General features: G+C 50.0%; 2 protein-coding genes across 3 annotated transcripts in view; one reads left to right on the top strand and one right to left on the bottom strand.

The window, feature by feature from the left end:
• Positions 1-12,150, bottom strand: LOC142774604 (uncharacterized). 2 transcript variants are annotated; one of them, XR_012886458.1, is made up of 3 exons: positions 12,002-12,150; positions 10,789-11,231; positions 1-392 (listed from the first exon to the last, which is right to left on the bottom strand). XR_012886458.1 is itself a non-coding variant. In XM_075875139.1 (2 exons), exon 1 carries the CDS (start codon positions 11,322-11,324, stop codon positions 10,830-10,832), a length of 495 nt encoding a protein of 164 aa, XP_075731254.1. In that variant the 5' UTR covers positions 11,325-12,150; the 3' UTR covers positions 1-392; positions 10,789-10,829. The 2 variants fall into 2 exon arrangements, 1 of the variants encoding a protein (XP_075731254.1); XM_075875139.1 differs by having other exon boundaries at positions 10,789-12,150.
• The window catches only part of LOC119181837 (spindle assembly abnormal protein 6 homolog), a 269,839-nt gene continuing 248,723 nt past the window's right edge, over positions 1,224-22,339 (top strand). Inside the window, exon 1 of the mRNA XM_075875137.1 lies at positions 1,224-1,399. The gene's annotated coding sequence lies outside the window, so the exon portion shown is untranslated. The remainder of the gene's footprint in view (positions 1,400-22,339) is intronic.

Raw genomic sequence — 22,339 nt, 5'->3', positions numbered from 1 at the left:
TTTGTCAAGCATGAAAGTTACTTTCAATTTATTTCCAAGCAGATGAAGTTATTTTCGGGGTGTTCGTGGCTGTGTGGTAGAACCTCCCGCTTGACACGCAAACGGCACGGTTTCAGTCTCCACTCGTGCCTGGAAATATTTAATAATTAAAATATTTGCTCCTTTGCCGATTTTTCGCTCACAACCTACAACACCAACGCCGGAATTTCTGCGAAACAAACTCTTCAACGCTACCGCGTTAAAAAGTTGCAGCGGCCGCCATGTCTGCAGGTACCCGGCCCCGAGAACTTGTCGGCGGCGTCACGTGAACACTTCGATGGTTTGGAAATAAACTTCGATGGTTTGAAATGCTTCGGTGGTTGCTGTGCTACGAGTTTATTGTTCTTGGAGAACTAGAAAATCAAAAGAAAAAAAAGGCATACTTGCAAGGTGACAATAACTGTACGATTTTCCGCCACTGTTTAAGTCTCATCATAAATAAAGCGGTATGTATTTCAGCAAGGGAAATAAAAACATTGTCATTAAATTTAAGCGATACATTCTGGCGCTGCAGCAGGCATGTGATTCAGCATTTTAGCTTCCACAGTGCCTTTAAAAGAAAGAACATTGACGCGAGACACATTTTTGAAATGCGCGCGCTTACACATGATTGGTCAAAGCGAGATAAATTAATTTGTTGGCTCAATCAATCACCTTTTATTACTACCACTAGTTCGAAATGCGAGCGCTTACACATAATAGGTCGAAGCAATATCAAGGTGACCTCCGGACTCATCCACTTGCGTTTCATTGGGCGTCATTTCATGTCGTGAAGCCTCTGCTAGATTCGAAATACGCGCGCTTGCAACTGCTTGGTCAAAGTGACATCACGTGGCCTGCCGTCTTGGTCAATGGTTTTAACGTTTCAGCGAACTCCGCACGCAACCAAGAGGTTGGGGGGGGGGGGGGGGGTTGTGAATTCAAACCATGTCCCGATAATTTTCAACCTCGCATGCGCAAACGCGCATGTACTTCATACAAACACGCTCAAAGAGGCATAGGATGCGTCGCGCGGAATTGTCGCCATAAGCGCGCGCAGATGAAGGTGAGACTGCACTTTTGTTATCACACTCGAGCCTCGCCTGGCGCTGGGCGGCTGGAAAGAAAGCCGCGGCCTTCCTTCCCATTTGACGAGTGAAGTCACGTGGCTTTGCTCACTCGCGATATCTCTTTTGCGTGTGTGTTAATTGGACCAGTGAAAAAGAAATAGAGGATGCGCTGTTGTCACCGCATCACCTTATAGCCAGCTGTAGCTGATCGCAGCCTCTCAGTTTGCTGCCAGTTTCTTCGTTGCTTGGACGCTGTGACAAGCGGTGGTGCACCTTGCCCGCGACTACGCCGCACTGCTGTTCCGTTAAGAGTGAGTTTTATGGCCTGTTTCTGTCAGTAGTGTAGTTTTTGTTCCGTAGTTATGAACGCAGTGGTACAGAAAGTTTAACCATGCTCGAAAGCTCTTGTTCGATGCCTTCGCAGTGCTTCGTTTCGGTAATGACCGGAACCCCACCCCTGCCCCGCGGTTGTTATGAGGCGTTGTGCTACTTTGGACTCTGTCCAGGGCAGGAACGGCAGTTAAAATATTCGAGTGAACGTTGCCGAGTCGCGCGTGCCATCGAATTAAAGACAACTATGACTTGATGCGTACACTGCCGTGGTAGCCTAGTTGCCAAGGTATTTCCAGCTGCTGGGGCATCGTGCACACTGATTCCATTGCCGGCCTTGACAACCGCGTGGCCGTTGGAGGCAATGAACTTTCCCATTCGGTACACATTGTTGGCACCCGTGACGTCCAGTGCTTTTGATACGGGTAACTAAACAATGCAAAGCCAGTACTTTGTGGCGGGACTTGTGGACGCGATTGCATTGACCCTGGGTTGACATGGTTCATTGTGCTCGTTTTAGCACATTTGATCCGGTACCGCGCATGCTAAACTTATTGTATATTCAGTGCAGTGCCGGATGCACGCTCCCACTAATGTCAAGTTTACCCCTTCTTGCCAGGGGCGTTGCCAGGGAGTGGCCCACCAGTCATTACCCCCCCCCCCCCTCCCCGAAATTTTCGCCATGGAATGGAGAGTGACAAATGGCCATCTTAAGGGGGTGCCCCTCCCGAAATCAAAATAGTGATCCCCCCCCCCCCCCCGAAACGAAATTCTGGCTACTTGCCTGCATCTTGGCGCGAGCTTATCTCGCTTTGTGGCGGTTAACTTGACCAATCTACTATGGGCGTTCTCGGCTCTCTCTGATCCCATACCCGCCACGCGGGGGCGTAGCCATGGGCTGGCACACCGGCCCCGTGCCCCCCTTCTCCACGCCCCCCCGCCCTCCGATATTAGGGTTCCCCCCCCCCCCCCCTACAATATCTCTGCCTACGCCCCTGCCGCTACGGTACTTGCTTATTCAGTGGTGTAAATCCGTAAAACTCGTACCGTTCTAGCTTCTACACTCTTACTCTTTCGTTCTTCGCCGTTGGCACAGAGTTGAACTCTATCAGCTCCTTTAGTTCTTAATTACTGCAGACCACAAATTCTGGCTTCTGAACTGAGACTTCTGCGCTCCTCAAAACTTCTCGAGCATAGTCAGTGCCGTTTCAGCTGTCGCATTTCGAGCCTTTCGTTCCTGTAACAATGTCCCCAGCCTTATATGCGAAGGCATGGCTTTCCCAGCACCAAGGTCGTATCGGGGCTCAATTTGTTTGACGCAGTGACTGAGATTGAACGCTTCGGTGGCGCCGAGCTCCCAACTCCAGAGATTGAATTATATAAGATGCGAACTAGCACGGTGCGCTGGGTTTTCAAGGTTTCGTTCCCGTGGTTTGGAGACGACTGCGAACAGACAAGTTGCTTCTTTATAGCGTTAAACCCGAGCTCGGAATACAGGCACCAGGCATACGTTAGAAACAGTCAGTCTCTCCCGTATCCTGCCAGAGCTGCTGCTGTGGTCGCTTTGGCGCCCACGGCAGATTTGGCGGGACACGCGCGTATATGAACGCAAGCGGCGACAAGTCACTGTCTCGTCTTTCGGTGCTTCGCTTGGGGCGTTTTAGTTCCCGTTTTCTGCAAATTGACGGCAAATTGTTGGCAGTCATGCGAACCGTAGTTTTATCTCGATTTTTTTTTCGTCAGAAATCGTGTTTACTCAGGCGAACGCGGTCACATCGAATTCTTGCGGAGACGGGCCCGTTGCGCGATACTGCCTGGGCCGCTTATCGTGGGCCGCTTCGCTCCGTAAGCCATCCAAGCTTATCATCCTCTGGCTAACGTCTGACGCGTGCTCACGTGGTATCAGTCGGCTGCAGCTTAAAATAAACGACGCCAACGATGTACTGTCACGCGTCCGCTGCAGTCCCATACATTGACATAATAGGCAGCGGGGGGAGGGGAGCTGCGACGCACCTTCGCCTCCCCCCTGAAGGGGATCCCTGCGCACGCCAATGATCTTACATCGTAGATACGCGTATTGCTCACGAGTAAGAATAGTCGGGAAGTAACCACGTGTCCGTTTCGTGCTCCCACACTCCAACGGCGCCAACGATCTGCAGGTGACGGAACCGGCTCCCTCAGAGTGTACTGCCTGCAATGTTCCAAAAACGGCTTTTGCACATCATCACAACCTACGCATAACTATAGATATCTTTATTTGAGAGATTTTGGCGAGTCTGCTAAGTGAATTGTCTGTTTGAATACGTGCTTGCCCGGTCGATTGACGAGGAGGAAGATAGCCATACTTTCGCATTGCGTATCTAGAGCTGTGGAGAAAGAACCAATAAGCCTATCAAGGAGAAAATGGAAGTGCTCTCAAATGAGTACAAAAAAGATAGCAAGGTTATGCTGAAATGACATATTAAAGCTGTGTAAAGAACTTGTCATACCCTGTAGAAGTCTTAAAAAACATCGTCTGTGCTCTAGTCTGCCACATCTCCTTTTGATTGCGATAGCAATTATATGGACACTCTCGGCTGGTTTTCTGCCGTCATCGCCGCCACCGTCATTCAACGTATATGTATACGAATCTGTATACCTGAAAACTAAAAAAAAAACCGCCCGCGCTCGACGCGCCTACCTCGTCGCGATTCGCGGACGCGCGCGCTTATCTCCCACGCGTACTTTGTTCCGCGACTGGGGGAGTTGGGTGCACGTGCTTATCCTTCTGAGGCGAGCATCGTGTGCCTTCGGCTTTCACCTGAGCGATTGCGTTGTTTGCCGGGCCCACAAAAGTCACTTCGCTGCGCATGCCACGCGTTTGCGAAAAGAGCGCGCTTTTCATACACAGCGAAGAATCGCAACTGGGACAGTTTGCACTCATCTGTACTTGTGATTACGTTTCGTCCTTCGTTTTTAGATGCGGAGCATCCAATACTCGAGGCTTGTAGTGCGGCGCCGTCCGCAAGCTTCCTCTTCCTTCTTCCACCATCTGTGCAGCCTTCCTCCTCTACACACCGCGTGCGCTTCTCCTCTTCACGAGCATTCGCTAGCTGTATATTGTAGCGCGCATGCGCCGTCACGCTTCGAGAACATCGGCAGCTGACAGTGCATGCGCCGTTGCGCTTCTCCCCCTTCTCGAACATTCGACAGCTGACAGTGCATGCGCCGTCGCGCTGTATATATACTCAAGGTCGGTGCTCGCTCGCTCAGTTGCCGCTCATCGGTTGGTTTGTACGGCGCGTCGACGTCCGAGGTCGCAATGATCGACGTCCCTTCGACCAGCGCCGGCCAAAGTGGCATCTAAAAGCCATCGTGCTCAAAGTTCGTCGCAATAAATAAACGCCGCCCTTTCGCATACGTGTCGTACGTGTTCACTCATTTAACACCTCTCCTACAACCACGTTAACCAATTTAGCCAGCGACCCAAGTAAGTCGCAATTTAACACCCCATTTCACAACCACGTTAACCAATTTAGCCATCGACCCAAGTAAGTCGCACTTTAACACCCCGTTAACCAATTATATGCTCCGCATCCTCCTCAGTGTTCCCCCGAGGGAAGCTGCGGCCAATTTTTCTTCAAACAGAGCGGTAAATGTCGAGCGGTAAACGTTGTTACTTCGCTCTCGTCCTTTGTATGTCATGCGTCATTTGTGCATGAGCTTCGCGCTGCACGTTTCGATCAGCATGCCGTTTTCGGTGCGACATCCAAGGTTGTTGCTGTCGCGTTCGTTGCATCGCCCTTGCGGGCGAAACTGACTTTTCTATTTTTGTTCCGACGCTTGCGTCATGTTATCCGTTTAAGCTAAATTGTATTGCAGTTATTCCAAAGCTTGCACTAATTCGCTGTCCTGGTTCGTTTCGGCACGTACTTGTCCAAATTACATGCCATATTCTGCATCTATTCCGCAAGGTGTTTCCGTCTGTCGCCCCATCTCAAGAATGAGAACTTTGCAGTCCAAAATCCTAACATCTGCATTACAGTAATCTCTTTAAACAGTAGGCTTCTTCGATCCTTGATCAGGAGTTCGTCCGGAACAGACCACTACCAAATTATGCGATAATCAGTCTTCCATTACATTTAAGTTACATTGCTTCAAATGAGTACAAGGTCATGTAACGACTGAGGACGTGGAAATTGTGTTATCCCAAACATTTAGTCTGAGATCGTAACTGAAAAAATTCGTCACGGTAACACCAGTTCAACCCACTGCAAGATTAGCCAGGTCTACTCGCGATAGATGAAAATCTCCCGCAACACTGCACGGGTGCCACAAGGAACCTTTTTCCACGTGTAATCTTCAAGCCTTTGTAAAAAAATCGCAGCATATCCGCAGAGTGAATATTGGGTGGGGCGTCTGTCCGTGTGTCCGCATGAACTAAAGCGCGAACGGACGCAATCGTGAATGTACAGACGCATGGACGGATGTACGGACGGACGATTCGCCCCCACTTATCATCATTGTGGGGTCTCGAATTGGCGAGCGCCACCACCACGTTATTAGAGTGAACGGACACAGCAGACGCGGTCGGATCAAACCAAACAAGACGCATTTATTTAACGGCTTTTTGATCAAAGATATCGTCAGCCGAATTATTATAACATCAACTGTGATCCACACGCTAAACAACCTTACGCAAAATTACCATACACTCAAACATAACACAAAAGGCGGCGTCGCCATCGCTTCACTTACCATGTGAGCCTGCCGCAGCCCACGGTGCCGTCCACGGCAGACCCACCGCTACCGTTGTCAGATAGCAAGGAGATGCGGCGCCGAAACGCTTTGTCCCAGAGTCACACTTAACTCATCAACCCATCATCATCCTACGTCTGTCCCGGTAGCGCCTCCCCCCAGGGTTGTGTGGGGGGAACATATGTTTCGGGCAGACGGCCATGCCCTGGCAAGGGGGCCACCGTTCGGCGCCAGGCGCCAAACAGACGCGGCCTGCCTCCCGGCATACAAGCCAGGGAGGCCCGACAAAGAGACTATCCTCCGGCGAAGCAACTTCAGTCGCAACGCGCAAAGTAAACGTACCCTGGCAGGGTGGGCTATCGCAGCGCGTAGGGTGCGCTGCGGTCATGGCCCGTCTCCTGACCGCTAGGGCCCAGCGAGACTTGTCACAGGGGCTACCCTTTGGCACGGTAGCTCTCGCCACCACACGCAAAGTGGACGTACCCAAAAACGTGGCAGCGGGACACCCCTCGGTCGCGGTAACTTCAGTCACCACAACCAAAGTGCCCGTGCCCTCACAATGTCGGGCGGCTGAGAGCCTGCGACGACACCCCTTCAGGGCGGATGGGCTATCGCTCGGCGCGAGGCGCTTTGCGGTCATGGCCCGTCTCCTCACCACAAGGGCGCAGCGAGACACAATCCGTTCTGTGGGGTCTACAGGACTGTTTGGTGCAGAAGCCAGTGCCGCTGCACGCAAACCAAACGTACCCACGGAAACCGGCACGGCTGAAAGCCGGCTTAGTCCTTCTCGAAGAAGGGAGCCACCTTCCGCCTCGACGAGTGGAGTTGCCGAGCCTACAGAAGGGGCCAACACGGACCTTGCGGGTAAAGCCCGACAAGGTGACAGGATCACCTTAGCACATGCAAAGCTCGGGTGAAAGACCATACAGACCAAACTCGGGGGCAACTGGCTCACTAGGCCTAGTCGTGGAGCCTTAGAGAAAGCCGTCATTAAAAGTTGGTTATCTGCCCTCCTGCCTCACTGAAAATCACTGCCGGACGGTGCCACGTCTCGTAAAACTTCTTTGCACCTAGGCGCTGCCACTCCCGGTGGAGAACGAACCAGACCTCCTTCCGTACTTTTGCAAGCACTTCGTGAAGCCCGGGTCGCTTGCCGTCAAAGACGGCACAGCACCGTGCCACCCACACTTCGTAGGAGCACTCAACAAGCAGAAGCACGTATTGCTTAGCCACTTGTCGCGACAGGGGATGAAGAAAACGAACGGTGTTGAAAGGAACACCTGGGTGGCCAAACAAGCTAGCTATCATTCGATGGAGGGCAGCTGGTAGTGCGCACTGAGAGAACACGTGAACCAGGTCCTCCATAGTACAAAAAGGGCACGCTCCTCGTTGAGCAAATCTTGTGAAGGGCCTGAACCTTAGAGGCAGGCGATCTCTGGCCAGGCGATACATGAATGTAGCGCGCTTCGCGTCCAGGAAACTGGCAGTAATTAACCGCCATTTAGGACTGTGTTGGGACAGGTCGTGTTCTCTATAGCGTTCAGGTAACTCCGGAGCGAGTCTATCGACTAACTCGCGGAGTTCGATCGAAACTAAATCTATCTCGGGGTCGATCTCTTGGAGACAGGCCAAAGTAGAAGCGGCCCCTGCATAGAAGGCAGAAGGCGTTCCCGCCCGAGGCACGGAATTCGAAAATGCCCCAGGCGAGAACAACCTCAGCCTGGTGCTCAGGAAATACGACGCGAAGCTTCTAGTAAGGAGCATATCTGAATCAAGAGCTACCCGTGTCCATTTAACATGTAATGCCGTGGTCACAACGCTAAGGTCGGGAATACCTAGTCCTCCTTCGTCCCTGCGCAACTTCAACACGGGGCGCGCCACAAAAGGAGAGGCACGACCCCAAAAGAATTCGAAAACTTTCTTTTCCAAGATAACTTTGGTGTGGGGTTTAACTGGCATAACCGAACCTATGTACGTAAGGAAACTGAACAACAGTGATCGAATTATCGTGGCCCTAGCTGTAAGCGGACAAGACAAGGCGCCGAGTTCCTTAATCCTGTCAGTCAGCTTTTGCCTTGCTAACCGCCAGTTTTTGGTAGTCAGGCCATCTGGCTAGAAATGGAAACCTAATATACGTAGGCGCTTCTGTATGGGGAGGCCATGTACAGGACGTGGACTGGAGGGAGCGCAGTTCAGATACATGACTGCGCTCTTTGACTAATTTATTCTGGCGCCGCTCGCCGAGCAGTACCCCTCCATAACATCCAAGACAGTACAAACAGTTGCCTCGTCCGGGACGACCATAGAGAGGTCATCTGCATAGGCAAACATTGCCACTGGGGGGGGGGGGGGAACCTGGCGGAAGGGGAAATCTACCTATGCTGGTGTCTTTAGAAAGCCTCTGCAAGAGCGGCTCGAATGCGAGCACGTAGAGAGCGGGCGACAGTGGGTCGCCTTGTCGGACTCCACGGCACACACCGAAAGAATCCGAGACGCGATCTTGTATGACAACAGCAGAACAAGGACGGAAGTAGAGAGCCCTGACCATGCTGATGAACTTGGAACTGAAGCCCGCCTGCTTTAAAACTTTAAAGATGTACTTATGACTGATAATATCAAAGGCCTTTTCTTGATCAAAAGAACAAAGGATTCCACTTAGGTTGCGAGAATTCGACCATTCTATAAGGTCCCTGATAGCAAAACCATGAAGTTGGCACGATCTATTTTGGACACAACACGCCTGGTACGGACCCAAAACAGTACTGAGCACTGGATTGAGTCGAACGGACAGGCACTTAGCTATGAGCTTGTAGTCACAGTTCAGGAGGGTGATGGGCCGCCAGGCTCTCGGGTCGGTGCGTCTCGCCTCATCCTTGCACAGGAGAGTGATCCGCCCCTTCCTTTGAGTTGCTGACAGGGTCCCCTCACAGAGAAGCCTGTTTGCCAATGTGGTAAAAGGCCCCCCCCCCCCAAAATCCTCCAAAACTTGACATAAAACTCGAATGTCAAACCATCTGAACCTGGGCTGCGATTATGGTTCATGGATTTAAGGACTGCAAACACATCTTCTTCGACGAGAGGAGTGTCGCAAATATCAGTCCGCGTAAGTTTTGGTGAAAGGAAACGAGTACGGAGTGGGAGGTGGTTCGGCGTAAAGGTTCTTATAGAACTGTCTTGCCACCTCTAATACTTCGTCCTGCGTTTCCACTAAACTGCCTGTGTTAGGATTGACCAAAGAGGTTATCGCTGAGCTCTTCCTAGCCAAGTGTCTGCGAAGGACATTTCTGCTGCACCAAGCCTCCAATTCCCACTGCTCTGCGCGTGCTGTGGCCCGCAAGCGGTCCCAACGTCGCTGGAGCAGGACTCTATATTCTTTGCGCAGTGAAGTGAGAGCCGCGGTTACCCCCGGGCCGCAGGACAATGGCTTTGAGAGCAGGAGAATCGCGTCAGAGACCACTTTGATCCCGGCGCGCTCCTCCCGCGCCCGCCTCTTGCCCCAATCCCGAAAGCGCTCCGCGACTCCAGCCTTCGCCGTGTCCCAATCGCTACCGCCTAGGTTCTGGTCGCCAAGGAGTGAACCGATGAGATAGGTCGCTACATCTTTTGTGGCGTCCTTATCTTTAAGGAGCCGCGGATTCAGACGCCACGGTCGCTTGCCCCATGGCACTAAACTAGAGTCGGCAAATCTCGGTGCAAGGAGGCTATGGTCACTCAATGCGGAAGAACACAGCCAGCTAGAGTGCATGCCAGGAGCAAGCGAGGGCGAGACATAAAAACGATCGATCCTCGAGCGGCTCCCCCTCCCCGTCCAAGTCATTCCTGACTGGAGAGGGCAGAGGGACCGCCAAGCATCGACAAGCCCTAGCTCTTGAACAAGCTCCCGCAACTCTAGGTCGCCTTTTCGGTCTCTAACCTTTGGAGTTCCTCTGAGGGAAACGCGATCCGCTTGTTCTAAAACACAGTTGAAATCGCCTACTAAAATGACACGGGAAGGGCCAACTAGATAAGAATCTAGGGAATTAAAGAAATCTTTCTGCTGTCGGTACTGCACTGGAGCATAAACATTCACGATTCTAACGCCAGAGTCGAGATCCACCGACAGAACACGGCCATCCGAATCCCTGGCGTAGCGTAGCACAGAACCGGTGAATCGTGGCATTAAAATGACAGCAACTCCCCGGCAACATGCGCCGCCATAGTTCCAGTAGGACTTGGTGCCAAACGTTCTGTCGAAGTTCTTAATTTGTTGCAATCTAGACACAAAAGTTTCCTGCAAAAGGAGAATGTCTATTTTCCGAGACCGAGCTAAATGGATAACCTCGGCTTGTTTTGCTGCTCTTGTAATACCTCGACAATTAAAGGTAGCAATAGTGAGAAAAGAAGCCATGATGAAAGATAGGAGAGAAACAGACTCCAGAATAGGCAAGAAGCGAAAAGAAAATCACAGGAGAGAAGGAAACAGCAGATACTCGAAGGTATCAGCTGCTGAAAAGCTACCTAGTATAAACCTACGAACGAGAGTCCCCCTCGGAGAGGGAATCCTCGTTCGTGGACGAGTACACTGAGTTAGACATTAACGAACACTCGCAATTGCCTGGTCCACAGTTAGGGCAAGAACTGTTGTTCAACTCACCCGTGGTACTGTACGTGACAGTCGACGAGGTGGACTCCTCGTCAGACTCTGTCGCTGCGGCTCGCTTCGGACCCGGGAGGTCGTCCGTCCTTAGGGCTGCCGGGGCCGCCGCTCGGAGCCGCAGCCAGCCTCTCCTTGGAGGGCCCTGGTGATCCGTTGGCGCGCCGCTTCTTGCCCCGAACAGTGTCCGACCAGCTCGTGGGTTCCTCCTTCTCCTCGGCAGCAGGCGCGTCAGCAGGGCTGGTCCCGGGCGCACCGGCAGGCGAGGCCGGCGACGGCTCGGCGGCAGCAGAAAGGGTGAGGGCCTCAGCTAATTCCGACCCCACCTCCTGCTCTTCCCCTCCTGGAGCCCGTTCGCTAATGGGCTCCGGCTGTGGCTGGGTCGAGCCCTCGGCGTCCCCTGGAGCAGCCTCCCGATCCTCCGCAACGCCGCTCACCTGCTCCTGAAAAGAAGAGGCTACAGGTGGGGCGGCCGACGAAGTCGTCAACGCCTTGCACTGTGAGGGGGGCCATGGTCGCCGCCGCAGTGCTTGCATTTGACCGCGCACTGGTCGTCACCAAAAGCCCCACAGCGCACACAATGTGGTACAGTGCACTTCGCCGCATGGTGTCCGGTTCTGTAGCAGCGCCGGCAAACCCGCGCGACGCCCTCATACTGAAACTGGACGACGACGTCCCTCACCTGGTGGAGGTTGGGGACACTATTGTGCATCTCCATTTTGACCACGAGGACGCCGCTCCAGACTCCCGGCAGATACGCTGATTCCTCTCGCGCCACATCCAAAACCTTTCCATACGACGCCAACAGTTGTACTATGATGCGCACATCCGCGTCCGCCGGGAAGCCAATGACGCGCACTACCTTGACCCGAACACCTCGGTACTGAAACCTGATCCTCGCATCGCGAATGGCGAGGACTGGATCGTCGGAACACCGCCGACTCGCCTCGGTGTTCGCGAATGTCACCTCAAACTTCCCCAAGCCATAATCCTGTACACATTTCAGCTCGCTGAGCTGGAAACGCTTCACGAGCTCCCTGCAAATGTCGGCACTGCCGACGCCCTTAGGCACGCGTGCGTAGTGCACCCGCGGCCTAATCTGCGAGAGCAGATTGGTAGTCATCGCGGTAGAACCACCACGAGGCTACCAAGTCAGTTAGGAGCTAGCCTAACCTGCAAAATAAAGGGAGAAAAAGGGACAAAGAAACCTCACCAAAACCTGCGAAAACCGACGAAAAACCTGTGAAGGAGTCCGCCGGGTCACCGCATGCGAACAGCGGGTCTCGTCCCACTCGAACCAACCAACACTCCTTCAGACGAGGACGACGCCGCTCAGAGAGGAAAGCTGCTGCCTTCTTTCGCCAAACGCCACCAGCCAAAGAGACTCGCGCAACCCTCTCGCCCGCCACCAAGGCTTGCCCTCCGCCAGGGTCACCGCCGGCGTCGCTGCTCTGCGAACCATAATGATGATAGTGCCGATCACCACTCGCGAACACAACGCCACCTATCGCTCAATAGTTGACACCACCTGTGAAGTAGTTTGGGCGTGACATCCCCCCCCCCCCCCATCATTCACTCCCTGCATGGATATGCTGTGAAAACCACTACACCATCTTTACATTATTTCCGATGGATGGATGGATTGATATGGCTGTACCATTTAGACCGGGTGGTGGCTAACGCCACCAAGCCGTACTGCTTCGTGACCCCAAAACTGGATCTATTTTTTTTCTTTAAATAGTGTTGTTGAGAACTGGTACTTTGCAGTGAAGGGTTTAATTTTCACTCGTGCCTTGACTTTAGCCACCAATCAGGTAACCTCCTCATGGTTAATTCTACCCGCTTAAAGTCTGTTTTGCCTTCCTTGCCCAATGCTTTGAAAAACTCTGCGCCGTCATCCTGAAGTATAGGGTGAAGCCCTTTACAGAACATTATCAAGTGTTGGGCAGTTTCCTCCTGCATACCGTGTCTACCCCTTCGTATTTGGCCCGATATGTCTTGGTTCGCAATACTACCGTCCTGGCCTCAAACAGCACAGAACTACCCCGAGTATTCTAGTAGATCCTTTCTTTGGCAATTTTCTGCTTAAAAGTTCGCTAAATCTCTAGTGCAGACTTCTTAATCATGCCGATTTTCCACATGTCGGTCTCAGTTTCCTTCACCTTGTTCTTAACGCATAATTCTTTTTTGCCCTCTGCTGTTTTCTAAGTATTTACCCGTCAATCTTATGGTGAGGCTTCGTGCATTTTGTATCGACATTCTTCATGTACCAGTAGCTGAAAACCTTCCCAGCCCAACGCTTCTCCCCCATTTCTCTCAATCGCTTCTCAAAATTTTATCTTGCTACTAGCTTCCCTGCCCTCAAATGATGTCCATCCCACATCACCTTGTACTCTGATTTGTATTCCCGTGAGCTCCTAAAGCAAGCCTACCTATTCCACGTTGCTTAATTTCTAATCTTGCTTTAACTTCTGATCTCATGCTCAAGCGCTTTCCCGAACGTCAGACCAGGAACCATGACCCATTTTCCTGTTCCTCTCCCATCACAGCTATTTTAATTCCACAGTGCCCTATTGTTCTTCCCTGCTGCATTCCTGTTGCCTTTAGTCGTCACATATTTCGTGTTCCCTTAGTTACTCGGTCCCATTGCTTATCCGTACGCCCAGATATTTGCATTTATCTGTTATCTCTAGCGTGACCTCCTGTATCCTAAGCTCACTACCTCCGATATCATGACTGCTGATTTTTTCCTTACTGAATTTCAAGTCTAACCTATCTCCCTCAAAAATGCTAGCCGCAGGGGCCTGTGTTCCTTTTCTGCTATTTCGATGCACTGTGTCAGTGAGAACAGATTGTCTTCCAACCTCCTGTGTTTCCGAAACTCATTCTGCAGTTCCCCCAGCACCCCCTCATCCTCTATCCATGCCTACAGTCTTTCCTTTATAATCTACATCGCCAGCCTGTAGACCTCTGATGTCACTGTTTTAGGACGGTAGTTGTTTATGTCAGCTTTGTCCCCCTTTTCTTTATAGATCATGCTCATTCTGCTAAGCTTCCATCCATCGGGAACTTCTCCATCAATTATTCTGCTCACTGCCTCTCTCAAGGCCTGCTTAGACTTCGGACCTAATGTTTTTATCAGCCTAATTGGAATGCCATCTAGGCCTGCTGATGTGCTACTAGGAACCCTTTTCTCAGCCCTTTCCCACTCTTGTTGTGAAAATGGAGCCATTGCGCCACTTGATTCATCCTTGTCTATTGTGGTTCATAAAGCACTTCTTTGTTGAAAATTTTCTGTCACCCTTGTTCTTATATATTCCATAGCTTGGTCCCCTTCTAGCCTACCACCTTGGGCTGTAGTTATAAGCCTGTGATTTAGGCCTGCCTCACTTCTTAGGGAGTTTAGATGGTTCAAAATATTTCGCAGCTGCCTTTCTATTCTTTTCATGTACTTCTGCCAGCCACTGAGCCCCCTTTCTTCTAATCCCTTCATTGATCAGAAGGGATGATTCCTTTCTACAACTGACAAAGATGTCCCACTTGGCAACATCATTTGTCGGTTCACCCCGCTGCTTAGCAGTTCTGTGTCCTCTAGAGGCTCCCTGACGCTTTGCTATGGCTTTCTTAACTTCCTCATCCCACGAACTCTTGGGTTTGTGTCTTCTTTTCGGGGTGACTTGTCACGTGCCTTAGCAAGCTCTAGCTCATTATAATTAGGTTCTTATACGTCCCCACTGCTTTATTTATCCTCAGTGATTACTTTCTCAATTTGTTTAATAGCTCTTCTATTTGCCTTACTGAATAAATTTTACAGCGTGGTTGCTCGTAATGCCACGTCTCCAATTTGATTTCTCTTCCAAAGCTCGGCTTGATACGTTTCTAATCACTACCCAGACCAAAGAGTGTCATTTGCCCTGCCACTTTCCCTTTTAGCCATACATGTTCCTTGCACTCCGGCTTGACCCCTTGCTAGTCTATACTTTTATAAATCAATGCCTTAATACCCCCCCCCCTTTCTTCTGCTTTCTGTTCTATTACAATATTCCCACGCGTAGTCCGGATTGTTAGGCGGTTGTCCCATGTCCCTAAGATGTGTTTCTACAAAACCGTATATCATCGGCCTCTCCTCCCTTAGCTGTTCTTCCATATCTTCCCACTTCAGCCTGTTCCTATACCACCCTGCATGCTAATAGAGGAGGCCCACGCCGAGGGAGGCGCTGCGGAGCATGGCGCTGTCTCAAATTTAGTCCGATGCGCAGCGGCAATCAAAGAAATGGTGAAAGGCGACAAGAGAGTTGCGATAGGGACGTTCCCAGGACAAACGCTGGGGACAGTAATGAGTCAAGCGGGTGAACAACTCGCAGCTAAAGCTAACAATCGTCACCTCGTTGTAATTGCGGGAGGGTTAAATGACGTCCTGAAAAAAGAATCGTCAGGACTAGCGACGACCTTGGCGAAAGGGGTGGATGACATGCGCACCGTGTCCCCCCAGGTGCAAATTGTAGTATGCACAGTACCGGAAGTACCAGTACGCAACGTCAACCTGCAAAGAGCGGTTGTCGACGCAAACAAAGAGATATGGCGAATTAGTCGAGAGAAGGGTTTCGAGGTAGTGGATTTAAACAGGGAAGTGCACAGGTGGGGTGGATTCCAAAGAGACAAGATTCATTTCGATAAGAGGCTTGGACACGAGGTGGGCTGGCGACTGGCAGGACGCGCAGTAGCTTTTTTGGGGGGCTCACGGGCCCTTCGGAGTCCGGGGTAGCTCGTAACAGGGAAAACAACCAGGAGGACGCTTTGACAGGTAGAATTGCGAAAAACCAGAAAAAAAGGTAAAAGAAAAAGGAAAAAGGCGCGTGTTGCAATTAGTTACATAAACATGCAGGGTGGCAGAAAGAAGGCAAAATGGTTAGAGATTGAGGAGCAGTTAAACAAAGAACAGATAGGCGTGTATGCGGTTACAGAAACACACCTTAGAGACTTGGAAGAGCCACCACATATTAAAAATTATGTTTGGGAAGGGTGTAACAGGACCATATCGGAAAGGAAAGGTGGGGGTGTAGGAATGCTAATTCACCGCGGAGCCAAATGGGTTAGAGTGAAACAGACGTGTTCAGAGCACCTCTGGGTTCTGGGCACAGTAGGTGGAAAGGAAACGTGGCTAGGGGTAGCCTACTTGTGGACGGGGAATAACTGCAGAGAAAAGAATCAGGAGATAGTGGATTGCATGAGTGCGGATATTAAGGAATTTGGTAATGGGGCCGAAATCATCCTTCTAGGGGACATGAATGCCCACATACATGACCTTGACGGATATTCAGACACCAATGGGAAGTTATTACTAGATCTTTGCGAGCAACATAGTCTGGAGATAGTTAACACAGGGCCTAAATGTGACGGCCAGATCACATGGGAAGTCGGAAACAAGCAATCAAGTATTGATTATTGTCTCATGACTGAAGGAATTTACCACAAACTGACAGAAATGAGGATAGACGAGGAAGGCATTAACAGCTTGGGTAGTGATCATAAACGAATAACATTACAAATGGGATACGAAACTGAAAATATGAGCATGGAATCAGTCTGGCAGCTCGTATTTAAATGACAAACAAATAATAAATATAGCCGCAAGAGTCGAGGAAGAAGTAGGCGAAATACCAGGCAAGGACTGGGAGTATAGTGAGCTGTTACATCTAATGACGAAGGAGATAGGGAAAGAGAAGAAAACTGTTTGCTGGAAAGGAAAAAGGAAGCCAAAAAGTTGGTGGAACAAGGAAATCCGGGAGGCGATCGAGAAGCGACGCGAAGCATCACGGGAGCATAGAAAGGCAAAAAAGGAGAAGCGGCCGCAGGACGAAGTCAAACAAATATGGGAAATATATGTAGAGAAAAAATCCCTTGTACAGAAATTGGTAGAGGCAAAAATTAAAGGTGAAAGTGAACGCTGGATGACAGAGATACACGAAAAAAAGGAGGCCGCGCCTAGGATTTTTTGGAGCCACATAAAGGCGCTAGGTAGGAAGTCTGTCACAACGCAACAACATATTCTAGATGAAGGAGGAAATCAATTGGACGGGTACGAAGCGCTAGGTTACATCCAAAAGGTAACAGCCGATTCGTTTCAAAAGAGCGTCCAGGGGATCTCCCCGGTGAGTAAAAGTGTGGCGGAGAAAGCAACAGAGGAAGAGCTAGTACTTGATAATTTCAACTGGAAAAAGGCCGAAGGAAAAATTCCAAAGCGCACTGCCGCGGGTTTAGATGGGATTCCCGTTAGCCTCATTAACGAACTAGGACATAACACTAAAGAAGCATTGTTAAAAGCAGTAGAAAAAAGCTTAAAGGACGGACAAATACCGGACAGTTGGCGACAAAGTAGAATGAACTTAATCTATAAAGGCAAGGGAGAAAAGGACAAGATTCGCTCGTATAGACCACTAACCATTACATCGGTACTATACAGGTTGGCGATGCAAGCAGTAAAAATGAAAATAGAAACATGGGCCGAACATAACGATATTTTGGGAGAACTTCAGAACGGATTTCGAGTCGACAGGCGGTTAGACGATAACCTGTTTGTTCTCACTCAGTGTATAGAAATATCTAAAATAGAGAATAGGCCCTTGTACGTGGCTTTTCTAGACATCACTGGGGCATACGACAACGTTAATCAGGAAATTTTGTGGGATATATTGAAAGGAATGGGCATGGGCGACGACTGTATACAGCTTTTGAGGGAGATATACCGAGAAAATACAGTTTGCATAGAGTGGGAAGGAATGCGTAGCAAAGAGAACGTTGAGGTTAGCAGGGGTCTGAGACAGGGATGTCCTTTGTCCCCACTGTTATTCATGCTGTACATGGTGAGTATGGAAAAAGCGCTAGAAGGTAGCAACATTGGTTTTAATCTGTCACACAAACAGGGCGGCATGATGATTGAGCAGAAGCTTCCAGGTTTATTTTATGCGGACGATATCGTCTTATTTGCGGACAGTCGAGATGATATACAGCAGCTGGCGAATATATGCGGAAGGGAAGGTGAAGCTCTTGGACTAGGATTCAGTGTAATGAAGTGTGGATTGATGGTATTCAATGATCCCTGTGATCAGACGGTATCCATACAAGGCCAAGAAATACCGAGGGTAAGTGAATACAAGTACCTTGGAGTATGGGTAAATGAGAGTGATAGATACATGGAGGTACAGGAAAAAGCCTCGGCAGCAAAAGGAAAGAGGAATGCGGCAATAATGAAGCACAGAGCGTTGTGGGGATACAATAGGTATGAGGTGCTTCGAGGTCTGTGGAAGGGTGTAATGGTTCCAGGGCTTACTTTTGGGAACTCAGTGGTGTGCACGAGGGCAGAGATACAATCGGGAATGGATGTAAATCAAAGGACTGTGGGACGCCTCGCGTTGGGTGCTCACGGGAAGACGACAAACGAGGCTGTAAAGGGCGATATGGGGTGGGCAGGTTTTGAGGCGAGGGAAGCGCAGAGCAAAATAAGGTTCGAAGAAAGGCTAAGAAATATGAAGGAGAGTAGATGGGCAGAGAAGGTGTTCCGTTATTTGTATAGGAAGAGCGTGGACACACAGTGGAGAAAAAGAACTAGAAGACTCACTAGTAAATATACGGCTGGTATTGTAAGCCATATGTCAACAAAGAGCGTTAAGGGAAAAGTCAGGGAGGCGGAGAGGATTTACTGGATGGCAGCTATGGAGAAAAAACCGGCTTTGAGTAACTACCGAAAGGGCAAAAATGAAATAAGGAGGGAGGCATTTTACGATAATTCAAGGGGAAGCGCTTTACTGTTTGAAGCGAGATCGGGTTGCCTTAGAACGCGTAGTTATAAAGCAAGATTCAGTAAAGAACAATGCACATGCTGCGGGAAAGATAAGGAAACGGCGGAGCATGTTCTGATTGAATGTGGAGATATCCACCCAGGTGTACGTTTGGGCACGAGCCTACAGGAAGCCTTGGGTTTTAGGGACAACAATGGAAAGCTGAACACACCCGCGATTGAAATAAGTAAGAGACGGTTAGAGTATTGGTGGCAGAAAATTAGAGAGAAAGGACAAAAATAAATATTGGAAAAATAAAATATGGACAGTGTGCCGTAAATGGCAGAGAACTTAAGCTGAAAATTTACCTTTTTTCCATTAAGATAGAATTTATCGAAGTAGAGGCATTAGGCCAACATAAAAAAAAGAAAAAAGGTGTTTTTTTTTGTCGAGCCTGGTGGCATACTTGTCACCACCCCGTTATAAAGGGGACGCTCATAGCATCCATCCATCCTGTCAGTCAATGGGGGGAGAAAACTGGTTCCTCGAGTGTTCGCCTCTCCGCTGTCCCATTCAACCTGCTTGAAAAAGCGTTGCTTTGCTCGCTCGCTGCACGCGTTCTGCACGTGTTTTTGAGAGTCTCGCGTCGCGCGCGCTTATGATGTATGCGCTCTGTCCACATTTAATAGCATGCCGCAATTGAGGATTTTTTTATCGTGGCAGCAATTTGGTAAAAGGGCAGCGAAGCAAGTTGTAGCAGACGACGCCATCCTCGTCAGAGCAAAGTGCGTTTCGCAAGTGAAAGACGACGCTGTTTACGACGTTAGAGGCGAATAAAACTTTCTGTACGTTCATATTTATATACCTGTTTTATTTGCTTTACTCTGTGTACTATGCACTGTTTGTTACTGGGTGCATGGGTAAGGCCGCTTCTCGTGCTTTAGGTTAAGCGGTTCTTGCGCTGTGACTGCTGTTTGCTGGGATACCTCAATTTACTAGCACCCACCCAAGTTATCGTGCGGTATATACACAGCACTTCAAAAATAAATGCTCTATTTGGGGCTTCTTTCTGACCCACAACAAAACTTCTAGGCGCGTAAAACTTCAGACAACTAACATAAGAGACAAGGACGAGCGCAGTCCTTGTCTCTTATGTTAGTTGTCTGAAGTTTTACGCGCCTAGAAGTTTTATATGGATTACCAACTAGCCCAATCCCACACTTTACTTAACCACAACAAAAATTGACATCTATCTTGCGTGTCTTTCCTTGCATTATCACCGTTCTCATCGCGGGTACCTTGAGTTCACGAACAGCGTGCGTACCATCATGATGAGCGCCCAGCTTTCAGAGAACTTTTTGTGTGTCTATTCTGCAGGGGAAGAGCGCATTGCTATAAAGGCATTTATCTTGGTCGCTGTTACAAGCTGCCACTCTATAGCATCGCCAGCGCGAAGTCGGCGACGGGAATGACAGCAGGTTGGTTCGTTCCGTACGCAAGCAGAGACAGTGAATAGATCAGAGACGTGAGAAAACAAAACAGACTTCACTCTAGTGATATTGCAGCACACGGGATCTAATACAACACTTCAATACAACTAACAAAATACATCAACACTTGATCAGCTTACGCGAGAGAACTATTACAAACTACACAAACTAACACCAATAGACTACGGGAGAGAAAGTTCGAAGATAAACAGGTGAAGACATACGTGTGATGACCGGCCGCGTTGCGTCCCCGACGATCGGATGCGAAAAGTCGAAGAGAGTTCTGGCATGACTGCGATGTCGGCGGTGTTGCAACGCTGGTGGCTCCGGGAGGCTAGTGCTTGCAGGTGACTTCGAGCAGGTTGAGCTAACTCGAGGCGAAGTCCCGATGTCTACGTTGCAGACGTTAATATCGCGTCACAACTAGACGAACGGCTAAGTTTATGTGGCCAACCGATACAGAGCCACACTAAAAACTTCTAGAAGAGATGCTTGTTGATCTGTTTCTACACCATGTTGTTCAGCGACCAGTCTGCTTAGCAGAACAAAATCCTGCGCTTAAGTTCCCTCGTGTCTCCTCGCTCTCTTCCTTGGGGACAAGAGACCTCTACATGGGTCCAATCATGCGCGTTTAATTGATGGGAAACTCCGCCCCAAAAATATTTTGCCCCCACCCCTTTTTAATTGGGAGAGGGCCCTCAACTAGCGAGAGTGACAACCTGTCGGGTTGTTGTCATACGGCTTGGCCACCAGAGCGTTTCCCACGCTTTTCCCCGTGGGAACGGTCCACCGTTTGGCTCTCAGCCGGTGCGTCTCGTAGTCTAATCCTTGTTCGGGGTATACCGCGGCCTTCTACGACCTTGAAGACGCCGCCGCAGTTACAAAAGGATCAACCGTCGGTGGCGGCGACGTTCTAAGAAGAGCACCCCATTCTGCACTTCTCGGCTCCCTTTCATGCGCTCGCCGTTCTCACGGTCAGTGGGGGAGTACGGCGCCCGTTAATTGCCGTGACGCGGTGTCGCCAAAAATGGCCGTCCGTGACAGTCGCGTATCAAAAATGCACCGTGTTGTTCGGGCTACCCCTGCACACTCAGTAACAACTAGTTCACTGTATCTGCCAACGGACGTGCAACAACGGTTTATGCATTTTTTTCTTTTTTTCATAGTTGTCCAAGCTTTTGGCAACCACACACTTCCGTCGGCGCTGCGTAGATTATAAACATATATAACACATTACCGATACCACATGTACACACAGCTTCAACTACTACGTCCCCAACAATATCGAATAATAGTAGCAGCATAAAATATTTTTTCGCCATTTTTTAACAGTGCTCTAAAGACGGGCGTTGAAAATTTATACTTTTAAGATGGGGACGTGCATCTCCCAGTAACTCGATAGATTAGAGGAACGGTGACGCAGGCATTAGCACCCGTAATTTTGAATGCATTTTACGCGTGCTAATTTTTATGAAAAAAATTGTTTACATACTTTTTTCGGCGCACTGTTTTAATCCATTTCTGTCGTCTGCTTGTTTCGTACCATCGGTTTGGGAATCGGTAGAATTTCACTGGTGGAGTCGACCTCTTCGTGTTTGCATGGTTATTGTGACAGTTGACGACGCAGCAATGTCACCCCCTTTTCTGTTGGGGTGACATCGCGGAACGAGGGACGTTTCACGTGCAGCGCGTGCTTCGCAAATGCGTGGAAGCCAAAGGGAGCAGAAGGGTTGAAAGACTCTACTGTTGTGCGCTTTTTCTGGCAGGGGAAAGGCAAGCGCTGGCGTCGCCGGGCGAACTTGAGCGGGTCTCCCCTATATACCCTACGTCTGAATTGGCTCGGCCCTCGTGGCTTCGTCTATTTCTGCCCCGGACTCTCCCAGTCTTAGACATTGATGCCACTTTGGAATCGTCTTTGTCCATACCACCTGTCAGTGTCTCCCTGGTTGTTTTCCTCGTTACTAGCTATCCTGCCCTTCACCCCCCCCCCCCCCCCCAAAGGGCCCGCGTGCCCCTCAAAAAAGCTACTGCGCGTCCTGCAAGTCGCCAACCCACCTCATGACCTAGCCACCCATCAAAGTGAATTCTGTCTCGCTGAAAACCACCCCTCCTGTGCACCCCTCTCTATTTCCACCACCTCAAAGCCTTTCTCTTGACCTATCCGCCATATCTCTTGGTTTGCGTGACAACCGCTCTTTGCAGGTTGCCGTTATGCACTGGTACCTCCGGTATCGTACATATCACTACCTGTATCTGAGAAGTGGCGCGCATGTCATCGACCCC

Source organism: Rhipicephalus microplus, chromosome 10, assembly GCF_043290135.1.
Source record: "Rhipicephalus microplus isolate Deutch F79 chromosome 10, USDA_Rmic, whole genome shotgun sequence".
In the NCBI taxonomy this organism is placed as follows: domain Eukaryota; kingdom Metazoa; phylum Arthropoda; class Arachnida; order Ixodida; family Ixodidae; genus Rhipicephalus; species Rhipicephalus microplus.
The sequence above is the reverse complement of the archived record's forward strand: the minus strand, read 5'-3'. Positions and strand labels throughout refer to the sequence as shown.